This window comes from Cottoperca gobio, chromosome 17, assembly GCF_900634415.1.
Source record: "Cottoperca gobio chromosome 17, fCotGob3.1, whole genome shotgun sequence".
Lineage (NCBI taxonomy): Eukaryota > Metazoa > Chordata > Actinopteri > Perciformes > Bovichtidae > Cottoperca > Cottoperca gobio.
In genome coordinates, this window is record NC_041371.1 from 4,199,886 (window position 1) to 4,221,829 (window position 21,944).

At 42.6% G+C, this 21,944-nt stretch overlaps 1 protein-coding gene across 1 annotated transcript in view; it reads left to right on the plus strand.

Moving 5' to 3' along the window:
• Positions 1-14,121, plus strand: part of kirrel1b (kirre like nephrin family adhesion molecule 1b) — a 67,142-nt gene extending 53,021 nt beyond the window's left edge. The window contains exons 8-15 of the mRNA XM_029453095.1: positions 273-400; positions 834-960; positions 1,809-1,909; positions 5,397-5,613; positions 6,453-6,560; positions 8,100-8,227; positions 8,886-8,960; positions 9,687-14,121. Of these exons, the coding sequence (XP_029308955.1) occupies positions 273-400; positions 834-960; positions 1,809-1,909; positions 5,397-5,613; positions 6,453-6,560; positions 8,100-8,227; positions 8,886-8,960; positions 9,687-10,412 (1,610 nt within the window). The 3' untranslated portion in view covers positions 10,413-14,121. The remainder of the gene's footprint in view (positions 1-272; positions 401-833; positions 961-1,808; positions 1,910-5,396; positions 5,614-6,452; positions 6,561-8,099; positions 8,228-8,885; positions 8,961-9,686) is intronic.
• The last annotated feature ends 7,823 nt before the right edge of the window (positions 14,122-21,944 follow it).

Consider the following 21,944-nt stretch of genomic DNA (forward strand, 5'->3'; position numbering starts at 1 on the left):
AAACTCGTCAAAGTGCAGACAGACCTCGTTCACCCTCAGTTGACGAAATGTCTATCATTATGCACAGTCCCTTCAACTTTAAACTGAAATTTAAACCACATGAATAGTTCCCATTCTTCCAATTTTACAAGAAATGTGCGGCAAAATGTATTCTTTATTTAAAATGTATATTATTTGGGGTATTCAATTAAAAGAAATACAGTTTCACCAAGTCTGCGTTTCATTAAAATGCGTCTGCGTTCATGAGTTTTAATTGTGTTACCCTCCTTCAGTTGGCCCCATACTGGTCGTGGAGCCCAGGCCCGTTACAGTAGACGTGGACTCTGACGTCACTCTACACTGCAAGTGGTCCGGAAACCCCCCCCTCACCCTCACCTGGACCAAGAAGGGCTCGAGCATGGTGAGAACACACCATTAAACCTCCCCCCGACCTTTGACCTTGATCCCTACATTTTCTTTACTCCACTAAGATGTAAAGTCCCGCAGCTGGAACTGCAGACAGAAAATCTCCAATCCCAGCCGATATTAATGTCTGAGACCTAGACTTCATAAATGTTTGCTCAGTTGTAAAGCAGACGATAAGAAGTGAGACTCAGTCTTCATATCTTGAATCTTTAATTCATGCCTAACAAGTTAAGAAAAGCTCCAGGAAAAAAAACTAATGGAGCCTGCTGAGTAAATCAACATGTTTTATGAATTAAATATAGATCTGCCTCCCTCTTTTTAAAATCCATGTCCATCTATCTCCGCTCTCCACTTCACAACGCTGCCATGCTGCTTCTCATGCATACTTATACATGTGTGTCTGTGTGTGTGTGTGTGTGTGATTCTAGGTGCTCAGCAACAACAACCAGCTGTATTTGAAGTCAGTGAGTCAAGCCGATGCAGGACAGTATGTCTGCAAGGCCATCGTGCCGCGGATCGGAGTGGGAGAGACGGAGGTTACGCTCACTGTCAACGGTCAGTTACGATCCAATTACTCCGCTATTAATACCAACGCTGATATTAGCAACAATTATAATAACGTGTGGCACAGATCAAACATGGAATATGAATTACGACCTCTTGTTCAAGCTAGAATCATTAAGCCACTAGAGTAGATTACTGCATGGGTTTAGTGTTTCCGCCTAATTCATTCAGGCCCAAGCCCGACCCAAACCCAACGGCTCATCTTTCAGCCCTGAATAGGCCCAAAGCCAACGTTTCAAAGTCGAAACTCTCTCCCCAAGAGAGACCAGCTATTACTGGATAAATTAAAACAGCAGGAACGCAGTTACGAGAAAGGGAGTTCACAAATGCTCCTTAAATCTTCGCCAACTGACAAAGTGTGACTTTCATTGCCACATCTTTGCGGTCCAAGTGGTTACTTTGGCACTTGTTCATTGCGTCAACAATGTTAAGACAGCTAATGCAAACACAACATTTTTGCACCACCAACTGCGGACGATGATGCATAGCTTCTGTTTGTACCGCAGCAGAAGAAGGTGCAACACAGCTGATGAGAACGCGTTTGGATTCTGGTTTTATACATATCTTGATACAAGACGTTGACCGTATTCCTGTCGTTTCAGTTCACCAGACGCATCACACATGATCAAGCCGTATCGTGCGCTAATTATATTCCCCACAGTAACAGTTTACATTCTTTCATTTACTCTGTGCCAGCTAATTGTTTCTTGACCACGGGGGAAACGCTAACAGTAAGGGTTGACGTGGTAATGACTCTTTGATTTGTTGTTATGATTTGTTTGTAATCCTCTTATGTCTCCATGTCGTCTCCATCTCTCTCCGTCTCTCTCCTCGCTCAGGGCCCCCAATCATCTCCAGTGATCCAGTCCAGTACTCCGTCAGAGGGGAGAGAGGAGAGATCAAGTGTTACATCGCCAGCACCCCCCCACCTGATAAGATTGTGAGTCCATGCTTGGAAGTTGTAATCTGCTGCAGACGTGCTCGACCTTTTCAGATTGCATCTGCCTCAAACAGATCACGACACCTCCTCGTGCACCCGGAAAACAAAGTTATTTCTCTCTTCTTCTCGTGTTACCGTCTAAACGATGGGCACAGGTGGCATTGTTCTACAACTGTGTGACATGTACGCAGGAACAATCTGTTCTTCCTCTGTGGTGAAAGTTGTGACTCATCAAAAACAGCCGCTGTAGCGTAGGTGACTGTACTGAAATAAATCATGACAACAGGAGAACATGGCTTCTCGTGTTACTTAAGTGATCTTCACCATGAAAGGGACAGTGCAGCGTCAATACCGTCTTGATTTTAGTATAAATTGGAGCAACCATCCGAAACCGTTCCAATTCACTGATCCCTTTCAAAGTGGTCACCATCTTCTCTCTATAGGAAAGCGTTCCCACAGATTGCTTCAGCAGCAAACTGTGAAGGAGCGTCCTCCTGAATGTGCCGTAACTGCTGAGCTGTACGTCGCTTTCTCATTCCTGCCTTTGCTTAAAGTCGCTGAGTGCAATACTTGATCATCTACAGTTTAATATAAAGTGTCTGCGCGTTATATGAGTGCTATGGCATGTGATATAAACCTTTACGAAAAAGAGAAATAGCAGAATGCTCACAGAGCCGTAAACAAAAAGCCAGAAAATGGAAATAAATCCGACATTTGAGGTTTGAAGGCTGGATTGAGTGAGAGAGGGTGTGGGGCTAGAACAGAGTGAAATGAGAATGAGAGTAAAATTCTGTACCTTTCAGCGTCAATTATCCAATTGTGCAGTGCCGACATGACAGAAATCAGAGCTTTTAGGAAGCTTCAGCCCCCTGCTGCACCGGCAGAGAGCTCAGAGCGTATAATGTGATACGACATTATAGTCTCGGCTTAATGCAGAGACACAAGGACTTATAAAATATGGAGTGTGGGTGTGTGTGTGTGTGTGTGTGTGTGTGTGTGTGTGTGTGTGTGTGTGTGTGTGTGTGTGTGTGTGTGTGTGTGTGTGTGTGTGTGTAAAAAATAGGCAATGAGATATTGACAAAGGGAGATACAGACAGAGGTGGTGGAACAAAATCATTGTGGGAAAATAAAAAGAAAGTGAGAGATTTTGAGAGGCAGACAGTGTGTGTGTGTGTGTGTGTGTGTGTGTGTGTGTGTGTGTGTGTGTGTGTGTGTGTGTTATTTTTTTTATTTCTCTTTATCTCATTCTCAAACCAGATTAAAAGGTACATTAGCCCAACATATGGCTCTATGTATATTTGATATCACCATGTTCCATATTTAATACCCTCAAATTTCTACCTCAGCAGATTTTAAGTAGAAAAACCTGCTTGAGTTTTTATCGCTCATGCACACTTGCTGCACTCTGTGCTTGCTGCACTCTGTGTGTGTGTGTGTGTGTGTGTGTGTGTGTGTGTGATTGATCTGTGAGGAATCTTTTTCTTTCCCAGCCTGAACAGTTTAATTAGACACACACTGCACACGAAGAAAAAACACAAAGTTACCAAAGTGTAAAAATATAATTTGTTTTTGCTTAAAATGTATTTCCTGCCCAAACTCACTTTAGTCTCTCTTCACCTTTCTCAACATCTGTCTGCAGAATGTTTACTATTATATACACCGTGTGTGAATGTGAGTCTATTGTGGTTAATGCTACATAAGATAAGATAAAGGGAAATTAGCATTATTGATCCCTGAAGGGAAATCGGATGATTGCAGAGACGAGTTTAGATAAAAATCCAACAAATGAAACATATTGGAAACTGCGTCTTCATCACGTTAGCTCCTATCAGCTCGAAGGACTTTCCCTGCTGTGGTGATTAGGAACAGATGTACCGAGCCTTTGATCTTATTCGAATCACAAATTGATTGTACACCTGCTTTACCATTTTAATTCAATCCTTTCTAAGTGGCAGATCACACATAGTGAGAGCAGGTTAAGTCTACAAAGTGTTTTCTTCTGGCCTGTAACTACTGATTATACACATGGGTTCATAACGGGATGTTAAAATAAGGATAAAACTGTACACGGCACTTTTAAAAGTTACAACGAGGAACCTTTTACTGGTTCTCAAACATCCATCCATCCATCGTCTACCTCTTATCCGGGGTCGGGTCGCAGGGGCAGCAGCTCCAGTAAGGAACCCCAAACTTCCCTTCTTCTCCGGGCCACATCCTCCAGCTCCGACTGGAGGATCCCGAGGCGTTCCCAGTGAGGAGATATAATCTCTCCACCGAGTCCTGGGTCTTCCCCGGGGTCTCCTCCCAGCTGGACGTGCCTGGAACACCTCCCTAGGGAGGCGCCCAGGTGGCATCCTTACTAGATGAACCACCTCAACTGGCTCCTTTCAACGCAAAGCAGCAGCGGCTTTACTCCAAGTCTCTCCTGATGGCTGAACTTCTCACCCGATCTCTAAGGGAGACACCACCCGTCTGAGAAAACACATCTCGGCCGCTTGTACCCGCGATCTCGTTCTTTCGGTCATGACCCAGCCTTCATGAGATGTATAAAATGTAAAATGTATAACTTCATCCTCCTCAAATTGTCTCTTTACCGGCCTCCCAAACAAAACAAAGGAGAGACTTCAGCTCATCCAAAACGCTGCAGCGAGGCTGCTGACTAGAACCAAGAGGAGAGACCACATCAGTCCAGTGTTAGTTGATTTTAATGTCCTCCTTCTTGTATACAAAGCCCTAAACGGAACCGCACCAAGTTACACTGCCAACTCTCTAATCATATGTGCCCCCAAGAACATTACGATCATCCACTACTGGTTTATTAAATGTTCCCAGAAACATCCAAAAGAAAATCGGGGATGCAGCCTTTAGCAATGATGCACCAAAGCTATGGAACACTTTACCTGCAGACATTAGGGAGGCAAGCTCGCTCAATATCTTCAAAAGTAAAAACATATCTCTTTACTTTAGCCTTTTAATAGTGATATTTTATATCTCTTTACTTTAGCCTTTTAATGGTGATATTTTATATCTCTTTACTTTAGCCTTTTAATGGTGATATTTTATATCTCTTTACTTTAGCCTTTTAATAGTGATATTTTATATCTCTTTACTTTAGCCTTTTAATGGTGATATTTTATATCTCTTTACTTTAGCCTTTTAATGGTGATATTTTATATCCCTTTACTTTAGCCTTTTAATGGTGATATTTTATATCCCTTTACTTTAGCCTTTTAATGGTGATATTTTATATCTCTTTACTTTAGCCTTTTAATGGTGATATTTTATATCTCTTTACTTTAGTAATTAATTAATTAATTCTGCTATTTTATACTATTGTTAATGTGATTTCACACTCACTTACATCAACACTGTGATTATTGTAATGTAAATGCTTTTATTCTGTCAAATGTTTATGTTTTAGCTGTGAAGCACTTTGGGCTGCAATTCTTGTATACAAATAAAGTTTATTATTATTTTATTATTTCAGGTTTGGGCGTGGAAGGAGAACGTGTGGGAGAAGGAGAAGGGTACCCTGATGGAGAGGTACACTGTGGAGCAGAGTAAACCTCCATCGCAGGGCGGGGCCGTCCTCTCCACCCTCACCATCAACAACGTCATGGAGTCTGACTTCCACTCGCCGTACAACTGCACCGCCTGGAACTCCTTCGGACCCGGGACCATGATCATCACCCTGGAGGAAACTGGTATGTAAAAAACAAAAAGGAAGGGGGGTGGGGATCTACATCAATAGTGCCCATCAAGCTGCTTCTGAAGAATCGTTACCGGATCTACTTGTCTTAGTTTCCTTTGCTTTGCTTTGTTGTCATGCACATAGAAAAAAAAGAGAAAGATTATAAATCAACAGGGTTTCAGGATTCACAAGACAAAGATAATCTGCCATGTGAATTGAGCGTTCAACAGTTTTACAGATGTCACTTTTAAAATGGCAATCCATGAGGAAAATGCTTTTTTTTGGGCTGAAGGAGAGCGGACCACTGGGCCCTGAAGGAACCTTTCAAAAGTAGCATTGTGTCAGTAAAAGAAGAGCAGAAGAAGACAGACCGTGTACAAGTCTTTGCAAATATTCAAAATTAGATTAAAAAAACACATTCAATCTGTTTGTTAAACTTTAAAGCACGAGCATGCGGGTGACGTAATACTCAGTCTTCTACTGCAATAGAAAACTTCTACATGAAGCTCGCACACATGCATGTGAAATGATACACACATACATATTCTATAGATCTATTCGAAAAAAGTCTACATTACTTTGACAACATTGTTTCATGCTGTCAGTCTTATCTGGCTCTTATTCTTTTAGCTGTCAGATTTTGCGAGCTTCAGAAAGCATCGTTGAGCGAGAGCAGTTTCATCCCGTGTCTGACTCGCCTTATCAACGTGCACGCAGCCTTCAGATGTTCAATATTAAGCTCGGACACGGGATTTATTCTCCAACGACACAAGATCCACGCAGTTCTTCTGTAACAACGAGGCAGCAGCTGTCCCTCAACCCGTGACTCTTCTCCGCTTGTGTTTGTTTCAGATATTGTTCCAGTGGGAATTATCGCCGTCGGAACGGTGGGCTCCTCCATTCTGCTGCTTATGTTTCTACTGGCACTCGCCTTCTTCCTCTACCGCCAACGCAAAGGCAGTGAGTGCACACTGTGTGTCTCTAATGTGTGTGTGTCTGTGTGTGTTGGGGCACGCACACACACACACACATTGTATGTGTCTATCAGTCTTTCTTTCATCCACTCACCCTATCTGTCATTTCCCCTCTCAACGTTTGAAGAAAGGAACGTATGCCAGCTGTATAGCAATTCATTCAAATGAGATTAATGAATATTCATATAATATGGCAAACTGCCTTAAAACGCCTACTGTACCCTTTTCATTCTACTGACATTAAATTGTATGAATATATTTTTAATAAATCATATGTATTTGCCACTTGTACACTAGATAAAGTACATAAATAACAGAGTGGAAAACAAGAGCATTAAAAGGTATTGAAATGATGAATTAGCATTTATGAGCCTCACTTAGCTTAGCAGAGAGCTGCGAACATGTGGTGTCTTTAAGTTGTTTCATTTTGAGCTGCTCCACAGTAAATAAAGAATTGGGAAAGACAATGAAGGTGACTGGCAGAGTCCCCAGAGGGATTTTCTGGGGATAAGAGTATATTTTCTGGTTCAGAGCTGATAACACCGCTACAGAAAAGATACCGTTTGGAAATAGAAACTCAAACAAACATCGTCGTGGCTCCAGATAAGCCGTCTCTCATTTGCTGTGTGATGCCACAGCTCAAGACTTCAATGATTTAAATCTTCACTTTTAAGGTCTCTTGCTTTTGGGGAAAGAGAGTTGTTCATGTTGACAAATATTGACTGCAGTGTTCTAGATTAAAGGCAATGTTTAAAATAGAAATATACCTGTTTTATTGGAACATCTGTGAAGACGGTTCATATCCTACACGAGCTAACTAAAAGCCGTTTAATGAAATGACATGAGATGTGTTTAATCTCTGCCTGTGAATATTTAACCTTGTGCTTGTGAAGCCTTTATGTTAATGTGACGGGACTCGATTCAGACTTCAGCCACGTTGGAAGTGTGTATTACTAGGTCCTAATAAGATTACCGTCGTGACTTTTATGTAAAAATGACTCTGGGGCTTATTCAAATACGAGGCAAATATATAATTTGGCCAGCACATGTGTGTACAGTAACAAGGTGCATGTCTGACAGCGGCTTACGATGCTAAAGATTCTCCTCTTTACTCAGAATGTATTTTTGTTGCATGGCCCAATGCGTCATTAAAGTTGTTGTTTTTTTAGAAAAATAAGACGACCCTATGAGTCTTTTTGAAATTGCCATTAGAAGTCACCAATACCAGAAATAATAAGTTAAATATGTGGATTAAAAGAACAATCATAAGACTTTCTGACAGAAAGATCTGCTGCAGAATATTAATCTTCATGTTCAACCCTTACGAGGATTTTTATGCCAAAGCAAAGTAAATGTTTTGTTCCCTTATGAAGAAGATAAAAGAGACAACGCATGGACAAGTAGTCACACGACAAAGGCTACAATAGAATAAATAACAACGTGTTGTTGTTTTTGTTGCTTTTTAAAGTAAATGAATGTATGTTGACCCAGAATATGACCAGAGGTTGTGTTTTTTTTCTTCCAGGTCGCCGCGGTGTCACCCTCGGTAAACCAGATATCAAGGTAGAGACGGTCAACAAAGAGACCCACAGCCTGGAGGAGGAGGCGGCCGACGTCTCCACAGCAACCCGGATGGTCAAGGCCATGTACTCCGTGAGTAGACACCCATCTGAGTCATCGGGGGCCGTGGAGAGGAGGCGTATGGGTCAGTGGGCTTAAATGTACAGATACAGCGACACAAAGGGCGACGTGACAGGAGGAACACACACACACACACACACACACACACACACACACACACACAGATGCCCAAGGCTTGCCTGCAAATACACAAAAAAATAAACATAGAAAATGTGCACACAAACACACTCGGCATAATGTATATAAGAATAACGAAGACGGACAAGAAGGTGCATAGACGCACACGGATACATCATAAAGTGCGGTACAGGCCCAAACAACTTATGCAAATACACAAAAACACGCTCACTATGTTGCACCGAAACACAAACACTGTCCCTTTAACATTGTGTTCCTTTTAGAAAAGCGTTCAGCACTGGAAGTCCTGCAGAATCCAGTCGTCGAGGCTCCTTTGGAGCGGTTTTAAAGTTCGGTCCGAAACCTTTTTTTCCAACAACTAACCGTTTCTCGTCTTCCACTCTCTTGGGATGAAAAACCTGAAACTCTGTTTTCCTCTCCCCTCCCTCTCTTCCTCCTCCTTTCCTTTCTCACCCTCCCTCTTTCCGTGTGTGTGTTTCGTTGTTTGATGGTTTAGTTTCTGCCCTCTGTTTCCCTCTCTCCCTCCACTCAGCCGTTCAAAGACGACATGGACCTGAAGCAGGACATCAGGAGCGAGAGCGACACCAGGGAGGAGTACGAGCTCAAGGTGAGATGGCCGCTCGCTCACAGAGACATTTTAGCATTTTGACTTTGGATTTTATCGACATTATTTCCTGCATGGTGCACAGACGTATCATGTGTCATGAACTTTGTGGTCGTATGCATCATATACTGCCAATTACCAGTTCTTTCCTCAGGTTCGGTTTTTGCTCTGGAGTTAAAAGCTTGGTTTTCTTAACAATACCACTTTTCTTTTACAATCTGTGCAACAGAAGTTCCAAAAACAGATGTTGCTGATTCTTAATGCATCACTTGCAGGATTCGACTCTGTGAGAGCATGATCCAGTCCTCATTTTGGTTTCTTTAAGCTTGAGTCGAGCTCCTTATAACCTCAAAACCTTGTGTTTTAGTTCTCACTACCACAAACTAACCAAACTAAAGGAGGAAAACAAACTGCTTCAAACATTCTTGAGGTGAATCCTCTAGTAGAACTGTTTCCCAGGTGAGATCCCGTCACCTTGTTTATCCTGGTTAAAATGAAGGTGCAACATTACGTGTCTTGTTCATACACACACCGTTACGTTTTTGAACATAGCATGAGCAACAGCAAACTGCCTCGATGTCACCAAACATATGATCCTGCAACGTGACTGATGGTACAATGATGAGCAGTATGTAGTGTGATATAGCACCAGAGCTAACTGAAGCCTTTGCCACTAAGCCCAATGTTCTTGCTTCTTATAATAATATGAAACTAATATTCTGATCACAGGATCCAACCAATGGCTACTACAACGTCCGCGCCACCACCCATGACGAGGCGCGCCCCCAGTCCCGTGCTATCCACTACCAGGGCGAGTTCCGCTCCCCGAACCCAAACATCGGACCGGCGGGCGCCACTTCCAGCGGATCCCCTGCCGGCCCCAGCGGTGCTGTTCCCCCCAGCGGTGTGCCAGGCTCAAGGTCAGGCTGTTACGACCCCCGCCCACCTTCCAGGATGTCCCATGCAACCTACGCCCAGTTCAACACCTTCACCCGGGTGGCGCAGAGCCAGCAGGCACCTCCCAATCCAACACTACAATCGCCTGGAGATTACCCCGGGGACTGCGGCCTGCTGGACAACACAACCCAGCTGTCTTATGACAACTACGGATACCCCTCCCAGTATCCCAGCTACCGCATGGGCTTTGCTCCGCCCATAGAGGAAGGGCCATCCTATGAGATGTATCAAACAGGACAAGGGACAGGGCTAGGGCTGGGGCCAGGGCCGGGGCCGGGACCAGGGCAAGGGTTAGGACCTGGGCCAGGGCTAGGGCCGGGGCCAGGGCAAGGACCGGGACCTGGGCCAGGGCCAGGGCCGGGGCCGGTACTGGGGCCGGGACAACAAAGTCCTGAAACAGGGCTGGGGCAGTATGGAACCTCCACTCGTTTCTCGTATTCCTCTCCGCCCTCTGACTATTCCCAAAGACACACGCAGCGGATGCAGACTCATGTTTGAGAAACACACGTACTCATTCTTTGACTTCTTTTTGCAGCTGCAGTACTTATTACACAGAAAACAAAAACATACATAAATATAAAAAAAAATACACACAAACCTTCAAGAACTCATTTTCTGCTTCCAAAGCATCCAATGCATGGAATTTGGTTCATTTTCTGAACCGATAAAACCCCACAACAACGCACCGCAGTTTAGCAGCTTCACCTGTGTCACAGTTAGCAGCAATACATACAACACACGCAAAGCGACATGTCACACACATCTGTGCAGACCTTCTGTTGCGTGCAGTGTTTATGCTCCAACAAAAGCAACAGCGAGAGACACAATCAAGAGAAAAGAGACACAAAAAGAATGAAAGACACTTTGAAGACAGGAAGAAGAAGAGCGCAGGGAGCTGAAAGGGGAGAAGAGGAACCATTTTCCATTTTCTTCCTGCAATCCTCATCTTGCTCTTGGATCATCTCCCTGCATCACACTTGCCTCACATCCCATCTCTGTAAATAGGTGCAAATGGAGATTTGGGTCATTTTAAAGTTGTTTCCTTGTACAAACCTACACAGTGTGATGCAGTACAGTGACCTACAGCCAATCTCCCTGTAATACACACTTTCTGACTCTCGCATATTGCAAAAAACACACACACACACACACACACACACACACACACACACACACACACAGATCTTTAAAGACTTATTTGTTTCGATGTATTGCAGCAACGGGGCAGCTTGGACTCTAAACATATTTGGCACTTTGTGATCCCTCTTCGTCTCTAAAACCTGCCCAGTGGGCCATTGCTTACAAGATCTACCTTGATTTAAGTGGGACAGAGCTTCTTAAAGTGGTACAGTTAGTGACCAGAGTGCCAATGCGTACGCGTCAACACACACAAACTGTCAAGGTGTGTCTTCTTTTGTAAACAGTGGACAATGAGGTTGTCTGGACAAAGAGGTTTTCTACGCCCCACATCTGCGAGGAAAGGAAAGAAGTGGTAGCAAGCGTGTCTGTATGCTCATTCTCTTCCTAGTCTGTCATTTTTAATCACCATGATACATTTCTATAGCTAACATTTCACTCGAGGTCATTGCTGTATACAGTATTTGTGAAACGAGGTGTGGCGGAAGCGCTTTTTCATTCAATGAATTTCTGCAATTTGTACAGAAAAGATACCTCCCCTACCCTCCAGTGTCAAAAAGTATTTGTTTCTCTCACTTGCACAGTAGAATAGATTTTCTTTCCCATATTTATACCGAAACGTATGAAGAAAAAAAAAGAGTCATTCAGAAACGTTTTATAGTATTTTTATAAGGAGTTGTGGACCAAAGGTTCAGCGTTTTGGGTGAAACTCACTTTTTAATGTGTGCGAGGCGACGTGAGCGTTATTGGAAACGTTTTGAGTTTCTTTAAAAAGCGATGGACGGTGTTTTTAAAGCGGTCGTTGTTAAATTAGAAAATCTCACTCCAAAATGAGAAATATCCAGCAAAGTGCAAATCCATTCGGTGGACATCTCCGTTTGCTGTGAAACTCTTTTCTTTGACTTCCAGTCTTCTGACTGGACTGCCTTTTTCCAAACGTCGACGACATTCAAAACACTGGATGGAGAACAAGCAGCTGCTCACTTTGAGCTGAGCTGTGAACTTTATAAGCAATGAGAAGGTTGTGTAGTCTAACATATCAAGATGAAGAGGGTTCTATCTAGCTCTTATGGTACTTTGTACATTTATATGTAAGTATTCTGGTTTGTTCACTGCAAAAGAAAATCTTTCATGTCTGAGATTTTTCCATTATATTGTGTCAGCTTTGGTACGTGTGCTTGGCCTTTAACCCCGCAGGCTCATAATGATCAGCGTATAAAATGATGCTACTAACCTCTAACCTCTACTAATGCAGCTACAATGAACTCTCACGGCCAAATTATGTCACAGCAAGAGGGAACATCACATCTGTTTGTCTCTCTGGGATCTTGCAACGTCTGCAGCAGAAGCTTTTCTCCCTAAATTCAAGTTAACACTATGATCAGCTTACAAAAGAGCAGTGTGGCTTGTCCCCGGGTACTGATATTAATATCTCCATGAGCTATTAGAAGTAAGAAGTTATAAAAAGTTGTGTTACAACCTTTGACCCAGCGTCGGTTTGAAGACATTTACTTGACAGCTGTAGAGAACTGAAAGCTTTGAATGGCTGTATTTCTCCATATGGAAGAAAAGTTTAAAAATGACGTCTTTAGGGAAACTAACATCCGATTGGCTGTTGATAAGCAGGGAGCACGAGAAATTAGAGTTTGGCCAATTAATGTGAGAAATAATTAGACTTATTTATCACGTTGCAGGCCGTCAGATCAGTGCAAAACAGTGAAGTTCCTACTGCTTTTAAAACCGCGTCATGTTTGCACATGGAGTTTTGTTAGTGAGATTGAATCGCACAACGGTGACAATCATGTGTTGATTAGACTCCACAGCGTCTCATTGAACACTTCCACGCTAAAGTTACATGTGTATTCTTAAAAGGGACATTAAATAAACGCACGGCTCTTTCCAAACTTGTTTCGGCGATCACCGGGAATTGCTTTGACATTTTTCTCGATGTGTTACCGTTTCTTAAGGGACTGTATGCAATGAAGAGTCACACTCTTGTATCTCTAACATACATTTTTGAGCAGTAACAAATGACAGCAGATGAGACGGTGCTTTACGAAAGACCAGAGGCTGCAAACATCTCAGCATCTCTGGAGGTAATCATGGAGTCTTTATACTTATCAGCCACCCCATCTACCCTTCACAGAGACATTATATTATGGTAATTCTTTGCTAAGGGGCAGTAAAAGTTGTATTTATCGCCCCTATTTTGAATAAACACTTTCAGAAAGGATCCGCAGCCACGACCATTTCTGATTAGAATATCAGATGGGACCTTGTAGCTCCAAGGTCACAATATAAAGCATTTCAGTGTAGTTACAGAGAGAAGAATGGCAGATGGAGCACCCTTTTAAATTTATATGGTTATCACAGCCTTGGTACTGCATACTATTACTTCTTTACAACCTTTTTACAGAGTTGTAGCTGCGCAGTAGTTTGCGTCCGACTTGAAATGACGTTATGACCTTGTGTAGAGTGAGTAAATTTGACCCAGAGGACATACTGAGGCCAACAAATACACCGCCAGCCTATCCAGGTACTTACTCATTACCGCTTAACTATTTACAGCCTGTTGACGTTGGGGACGTATAAATATGTAAAAGACAACATCGATGCCAAAAATGCAAAACAGAGGTTTAGATTTGGTTCGGCGATGACAGAAGAAAAGCAGTTAATAAGGGAATGTGGACGTGTTTACTGCACCAAGGTGTTATTTCATGTCTCTTCCCCCTCGTCTCCATATGTGATAATGAAAAACAAAAACACACAGCGAACCTTTCTCTCATAGCTTTCTTCCAAATGTTCTTCAAACTGATAACATACGGAGGAGGTATAGCGATGTTGTGTATGTAGGAGGGTCGGGAGTCTGTTGTAGAGAATATATAGCTTCACGAGCTCATGACATCATCCTCATTTCTTTCTATGATAATCAGTATTTTAAATCTTATTTTCTTGCTATTAATTTGTGGTGTTACCTCACCAGTTGAAGAAATGACTGTGGTCAAAAGTGTGTGTTCAAACTTTTATATGCAGTATTTTTTTTGTATGCATCAGATATCGGGGGGGGGGGGGGGGGGGGCTTCTGATTAATCAAGAGAGGACATGTGTGTCTGTGGCCAAAAAAACGACTGCTCAGCCAGGCCACAAATAGCCAAAACTCTGTGTCAACTAGGCCAACCCAGGCTAGAACCAGGCCAGACCCACAGCTAACCGCTCTGTTCCATGCTGTGCTGTGCTGTGCTATCCCTGGCCAAGACTGACTCAAGTGGCTCGGTGTCCATTTTTACCTTGTGGAGTCTTCAGTGAGTGCCAAAAGACTGTGCAACAACAAAAAAAATGAACTGAGCAGACAAACAAATGCAGCAGCCATTTGTGTTTGTGTGTGTGTGTGTGTGTGTGTGTGTGTGTGTGTGTGTGCGCTACCTGTTTGTCTCCCCATACATGCGCATGTACCGTACTTGTCCATCTGCGAACATGCATGTGTGTGTGTTTTCATATCACACGTGTGTTGGGAACACTGGACTGTAGAAAATAGGGTTTGACTGACAGTTGTTGGTAAATATCAGATATTATCAGCACATTTTCAATTTCTTTTTTGAAAAATGTTGATTGCTAACACGACCACAGCTCCTGTCCGTCATTTAGAGATGACAGAGGAGGGACAGGACAGTTTGCTCCTGAACTAAAATTGGCCAACAACACCGATGTCAGACTGAATAATGGATTGAAGCGTAATGCAGGCGAGTGAACAAACAAATGGAAACTTTGCAAACGCTGACGACCCGCTTTTTTTAGACTTAATCTGGACACGTGGAAACGGAGACTTTTTAAATCAATGAGTTTGCTTCCTGATCGGATTGGGTCATATCAGTCACGACGTGCCCTTCCCTGATTGGTCACGGCCCTATCACGTGACCCTAAACAAACAACATCAGCCTTGACTAGTAGCGGTTAATTCAACAGAGGTAACTTATAACTGGTGTTGCTGAACTTGTTGTCTACGCAAGCAGCTGCTGTTATAATGCTACTACTGCCTACATGCGCAGAAAGATATTATTCAAGCGATTTGCAACAAGCGACATTATCCTGTTTCCTGTTTACACTGGCGCATGCATGCCCAGTGTACGTGAACGGTCATGTGACTTGGGATTTCAGGCGCGTAAATTTGGACGGAGATTATTTCTGAAACGCTAAAACGCTCGTGTGCACGGACATCGTACGTCCTAGCCTCTTTGCTGCCCCTAGTGGTAGATACAAGTATTATTATTTTTTTAACTTTCGAGGGTGTTAGATATGGTGGGGTAATAAAACCGTGTCAGTCAAACCCTAGTGTGAAGCAGGACAGCTGGTAAGACAGAGTGAAGGAGACATTGCGTGGCCTTAGGACACGAGGAAGGAGCCGAGCTCGTCCCTCTTTCAGCTGCTGAGCTGTCTGCTCTCAGAAACAGCTGCAGGAGTGAACAGGATTAATTGATGTTCAGCGTGGTATCACTAAGCATAAAGACGACGATCAGTACAGTGAGAAGGACTCCATATTGCACTTGAACATGTTTGAAGTGGAGGTGAGCGTGGAGGTGAGCGAGGGACCGTGTGAGTGTTCGTATAAGTATATATTCTCCATACTCCAACTCTTTATTTGTATCCCTATATATTGTTCACATGTGTATTATGTTCATGTTGGTTTTGAGTTTATTCAAGAAAAAGAAACTGTATAAAAAACATATTATTGCAAATTTTCTTTTATTTTCATGTTTTATTTCATTTTCTTTCAAATTGTATGTAATTATTTTTCCACAGTATTACAGAAAATAAAAGAAGACACAGCTTTTCATAAGAACAGCAGCGAAGGCTCCTTTATTCTGCATGTGTTTATTACGTTTTACAGAGTTTTATTTTGTATTTTTAGAAATGAGGACACCAGGATGAGGCTCTACACTTTGACTGAAGTGTGTACTTTACACATACCGCTGTTTATTTAGGTCAAAGTATGACTGCACACAAACACTTGTTATGATTCTCAGCTACAGTGCAAGTAGGTAAATGTGTCTATGTATAGCAGATGTGCACGCAGAGGGTTTCAGTGTACCTGAATGTCTCTCCTCATTTAAAACTCCTTTCTGCTCTGCACTCCTCTTCTCCCACTTCTCCTCGTTCTCCTTCCCTTCTGCCTAATGTCTTTACCCTTCCTGTAATGTTGTGTCTTTCTGCGCTTCCACTCAGGTCTTTATCTTGTCTCCTTTCTGCATAAAATATTGTCCGAATGTCCTCTGAACATGTTTCCTTTCACTCGTCCTTTGTTCTCCTCTCCTTCACCTTGTCTTTGCTCTCTCCTTAAATCATCCTGTGCTTCTCTCATCCCTCTACCCTTTTCCTTGCTTCCTCTCTCCTTTCCCCATGTTGCCTCCTCCTCCTCCTCCTCCTCCTCCTCCGCCCTTTAACTCCTTCTTCTTGTCTCTCCTTTTCTCTTGCCTTGCCCTGTCTGCCCTCTTCTCCTCTTTCTCTTCAGTCCTCCAATCACATCTCGTCTCCTCTCATTTATTTTCTTGAGTCATACATCCTCTGCTCAGTCTTTCTCTCACATCTCCAACCTTCTCCCTCTCCGTCTCCTCCACCTCTCTTTTGCTCTTCTATGTCATCCTTTCACACTCGCTCCTCTCCTCTCCTCGTTTCACCTCGTCTTCAGTCTGCTCTTTCCTTTGCCTCTCCTCTCGTCTTCCTCTTCAGTTCTTCCTTTTCCTATCTCTTCTTCTCTCCTTATATTTTGCTTCACCGTCTCGTTCCTTTTAACCTTCTCCCACCTCTCTTCCCCTGTCATTTTATTTCCCCTCTCTCTTCTTCTCTCCTCACATCTCAAACCTTCTCCCTTTCCCTCTCTTCTCTTTTCTCTCAGCATTAGTCCTTCTTACCTTCCCTGCTTCTATCCTCCTCTCCTTTCTTCTAATTGTCTCTCATCTCCTTTCTCCTCGTTTAAACTTCCTCCTCTTTAGCTCATGTTGTAAGTCCTCCTCTCCTTCTCGTTCCTCTTCTCAGTCCTCCTCTCCTTCTCGTTCCTCTTCTCTGTCCTCCTCTCCTTCTCTTTGCTCTTCTCAGTCCTCTCCTTCTCTTTCCTCTTCTCAGTCCTCCTCTCCTCCACGTTCCTCTTCTCAGTCCTCCTCTTTGCTCTTCTCAGTCCTCCTCTCCTTCTCGTTCCTCTTCTCAGTCCTCCTCTCCTTCTCGTTCCTCTTCTCAGTCCTCCTCTCCTCCTCGTTCCTCTTCTCAGTCCTCCTCTTTGCTCTTCTCTGTCCTCCTCTCCTTCTCTTTCCTCTTCTCGGTCCTCCTCTCCTCCTCGTTCCTCTTCTCAGTCCTCTCCTCTTCTTTGCTCTTTTCAGTCCTCCTCTCCTCCTCTTTGCTCTTTTCAGTCCTCCTCTCCTTCTCTTTCTCTTCTCAGTCCTCTCCTTCTCTTTCCTCTTCTCAGTCCTCTCCTCCTCGTTCCTCTTCTCAGTCCTCCTCTCCTCCTCGTTCCTCTTCTCAGTCCTCTCCTTCTCTTTCCTCTTCTCAGTCCTCCTCTCCTCCTCGTTCCTCTTCTCAGTCCTCCTCTCCTTCTCTTTGCTCTTCTCAGTCCTCCTCTCCTCCTCGTTCCTCTTCTCAGTCCTCTCCTTCTCTTTCCTCTTCTCAGTCCTCCTCTCCTCCTCGTTCCTCTTCTCAGTCCTCCTCTCCTTCTCTTTGCTCTTCTCAGTCCTCCTCTCCTCCTCGTTCCTCTTCTCAGTCCTCTCCTTCTCTTTCCTCTTCTCAGTCCTCCTCTCCTTCTCTTTGCTCTTCTCAGTCCTCCTCTCCTCGTCCTCTCTCGTCCTCTCTCGTTCCTCTTCTCAGTCCTCTCCTTCTCTTTCCTCTTCTCAGTCCTCCTCTCCTGCCTCACGTCATGTTGTCAGTCCTGCAACTTTTTCCTCTTCTACTGTCATCCTCTTACCTCTCATCTTCTCAGATTTTGCAGTACCTCATCTACCCTTTTCTCTCATTGTCCTCCTTTTTAATTATCCTCCTCTTCCTCTCCTTTGCTCGCCTCTTCCCTCTCAATTCTTCTCCTCACTGTCACTCGTTCACCTCTGTACATCTTTTTTAAAAATGCTCCCTTTTCCTACTCGTCTCTGTCGTTCTCTCGTCTCTGCAACCCTTTTTATTACACATCTTGTGACAGGAAAAATGCGGGTGGAGGGAAAAAAGCTGAAGCAAGAATGAATGAATAAGAGATATGAGAGAGAAAGACAAGGACAGGAGACAGACAGGAAGCATTAGAGCTTCCCTTTCTCGTCTTTACTTAGTGTGTAATAGTGATTATCCTCTCCTCTCTCCTCCTGCTCTCATTGAAGAATAATGTCTGGAATAACCTTCAGCACTGCACTCCCGACTCCAGTGGACCCCCCCCCCCCCCCTCCTTCTCCACCACCACCACTTCCATTTTATCCCCTTGTTCACATTTGAAGCAGTCGTTGTATGGATTATGGCCCCTCTCATGCTTGGCACTGCACTCAGAGCCTGAGATATATTATCATATTAGTGGAGAATGATGTAATGCATTTCAAGACATTTGTCCTTCGCACACCCTCTGTCCCTCCGCAGATGATGTCACTGGCTTTGTGTCTCCGAGGCAGAGAAGTTGTCAAGTGGGTTGTGGGGTTTTATTCTATTCGTTTGATGCTTTCGCCATCTTGTGGTGGGAGAGCGGTATCGAGCGATGAACGCAAAGGAAGGGAGGGGGAGTAAATTAGGGTGAAGGCAATTATTTCTTACTGAACCAGAGGATAATGTGACTCATAAGAGATGTCCTTGGCGTTACTGTACTGACGTGGTCTGTTGGGTCAGGGACAGAAGAATACAGACAGACACTTTGGATATGACTTGATTACAAATCAGGGTTTGACCAATATCTTGGAGCCTATGACGGTAATCTTATGACTTTTTTAAACGACATGTCCTGTGACACATGACGTTTGTATGAAGCATATGTATGATTTCATATTGCGTGCTATACCTTTACTTTCTAAGGCATACGACTTCTATGAAATATTACATATCTTGACACTTTTAATAGATTTATTTATAGCATGCTATACTATTACTGTTTTTATGATGTACTATACTATAACTTTTTGAATGAATTAAACATACGCATAAACATATTCTTTTCTATATTTAACTGTGACTTTTATATGATATTTATTTTCTGATGTAATATACTACGACTTTTTTATCATTTATTTTTATGGCATACTATACTGTGACTTTTTTGTGACATACTTTACTAGGACATTTATATTTTTGTATTTTAATAGCATACTATAGTATTATACTACACTTTTTTATAACTTTCTTTATGATACTACACCACCGTGTGCTTCATGTAGCTATGAGCATGTGAAGCAGGCGACCTGTGGCTTTGCACAACCCAAAGCTCATATCGAAACAGTTTTGATCTGCACTAAGGAAGTGTGTTTTTATTTCCAGTGTGGGGCAACCCTTACCGTCCTGGACGTCATCACAAATGTCTCACGCGCCTCTGCAAATAGATTGATTTTATTGTTTTTAAAATATCGTTTGATGTTGTTTACATTTTTGCGTTGAGCTACAACGCATGACATATATTTAAAGCCTTCATTAGACGAACCCCAAACACAAAATCAGCTGTTAAAATGCAGTTTAAGTGGGGAGTACTTCCGTCAGGGTTCTGGTAACAGTGTGATAATGGCGAGCTTTTATCTTCTTGTGTTTTGTGTATCTCAACATCTGAGAGACGTTTTCTGTTGAGAATCTTTTGATTGTGACAGTGAGAAACCAAATCTGTCAAAACAAACAATGACAGATTTGGCTTTGATGCATCATCTGCATTTTAATGACATACAAGTCACTCATAATCTTTCCCAATCCGCAATCCATACCCGTCGAACCCATAGAGCTGAAGAACAAATCTTTCTCAGCTTCACCGCAGGAATGTCTTCCAACAATGTTTGCATTTATTTTTGCCAATTGGCCGTATTAATCTATCTGCTGTCTTTCGTTATTTACAAATGCTTTATGAGTTTAAAGAATGCTTTAAAGGATGAGAAACGCCGCCTGCTTATAGAGCACCAGTGTTCGAGGCTAGACTCCTGCAGCCCAGCCTCATCAGATGCATCTATGAAGTGTCTGTGAAAGAAGAGGCTTTAGCAGCATTAACAGCGAGGAATCTGCCAACAGTTCCCACTGATCTGCCAGGGATCCTTACACCATGATTCAGATAATCCATCTTCAAGAAGAGGAGAGATGCCACTTGGATTATTCTCTGAATACATTTGCATTATGGATTGTTGATAATGTGTACGACAACGTCCACAAGAGAAAGATCACTATGAAGCAGGGAGTACACGTCGTTATCCAACTCGTTCATTCGTGTCAGTCACAGTTTGCATTGTTTAATATCTTTATAGTTCAGCTTGCAAACCTTTTTCTCATTCAACGTGTGCATCGATTCAAAACGTATAAGTTATAACACATTCTCAGTGACAGGAAGAAGCACAATTACATCGACTAGTTAATTATTATAAACTACACTATGTCAAATGATAAACTAGAGGACAATGTACATTTATATCATCCCTCAACATCAGACGTCTGGTGTCTGAGATCTGAACAGTTTAATATGTGGACCCTCAATTAAAGGCCGATCAGTGTGATTTATGAGGCTTTCTGAATGCATGTGGAAAGGTCACTGTTAATTGGACTTGTGCAGGGTTGAGGCATTTCAAAGTTTGAGTTTGACCTTCAACTACAGCAACACAAGGAGGCTGCCTGAATGCATTATTCCTCAATGTCTAATCAAACATCGGTCCCGTGTCTTCGCTTGTACGATGCAGCAGCGTCTGTCTGACACTCATCTGTTTAGGGAGAAGCTTTAGGGTGGGGTTATGAGGGGGAGGAGGTTGGGGAGCGTTTTAAAAACATGCACACGGTTGCTTCGGTGCGAGACAATCACGAATAAATGTAATTGTTATGGTTGTCTGAATTATGCAGATGATGGTGTAACAATGTACATGAGCATTTAACAAGGTCATTACAATGAAATGAAAGTGACTGTTTTATCTCATTGCTCTTTGCATGCACTCTGCACCTTCATCCACCTGCGTTAATAATTCACAGCAAGGTGAGGAAACTGATAATGTAACGCTTAATTAGTAAAGGGGCAGAACACTTTTGACATAGTGCTTCCAGAGTGCTGCAGAATAAGGATCTAATCAAGTGCAGATTACCAACTGGGCCCATCGTCCCCACAACTCCAGGTTCACTGCGTATCAACTGTTTTCATTTCATGTAATTGAAGATTTGTTCGGTATTATATACCATAAAAGCACATAAAGTGAATCTCTACACTGTGACCCTTGGCGGCTGTTGCTCAGTTGGCAGCGAGGGTCGTCCACCAATCAGAAGATTGCCTGGTTCAATCCCCGCCTCCTCCAGGACGCGTGTCAGATTGTGTTTGAGAAAGATATCCTAGTGATCCCTAAATTACTTTTATGACATAAAAGCATTTCATAATATAGTATGCCGTGAAAAAATGCCATTGTATAATGTGTCAAAAAAACATGTGATATAAAAAGTCAGATTATATAAATTCATAGTCAAGCAAAACGTTTTAGTATTAAATAGTATAGTAGGCCATACATGTCATGAAAAAAGATAAAGTATAAAATAAAAATAAATAGTTTATGCCATAAAATGTTATCAGAAAAAGTCCTAACATAGGATGGCAAAAAACATTTAATAAAACATTTAATAAAACATTTAATAAATGGTGTAAAAATGTAAAATGTCATAGAAAAGTCACAGTATCAATAAAAAGTCAGAACAAACATAGAAATGTCATATAAGACAGTATGTCATAAA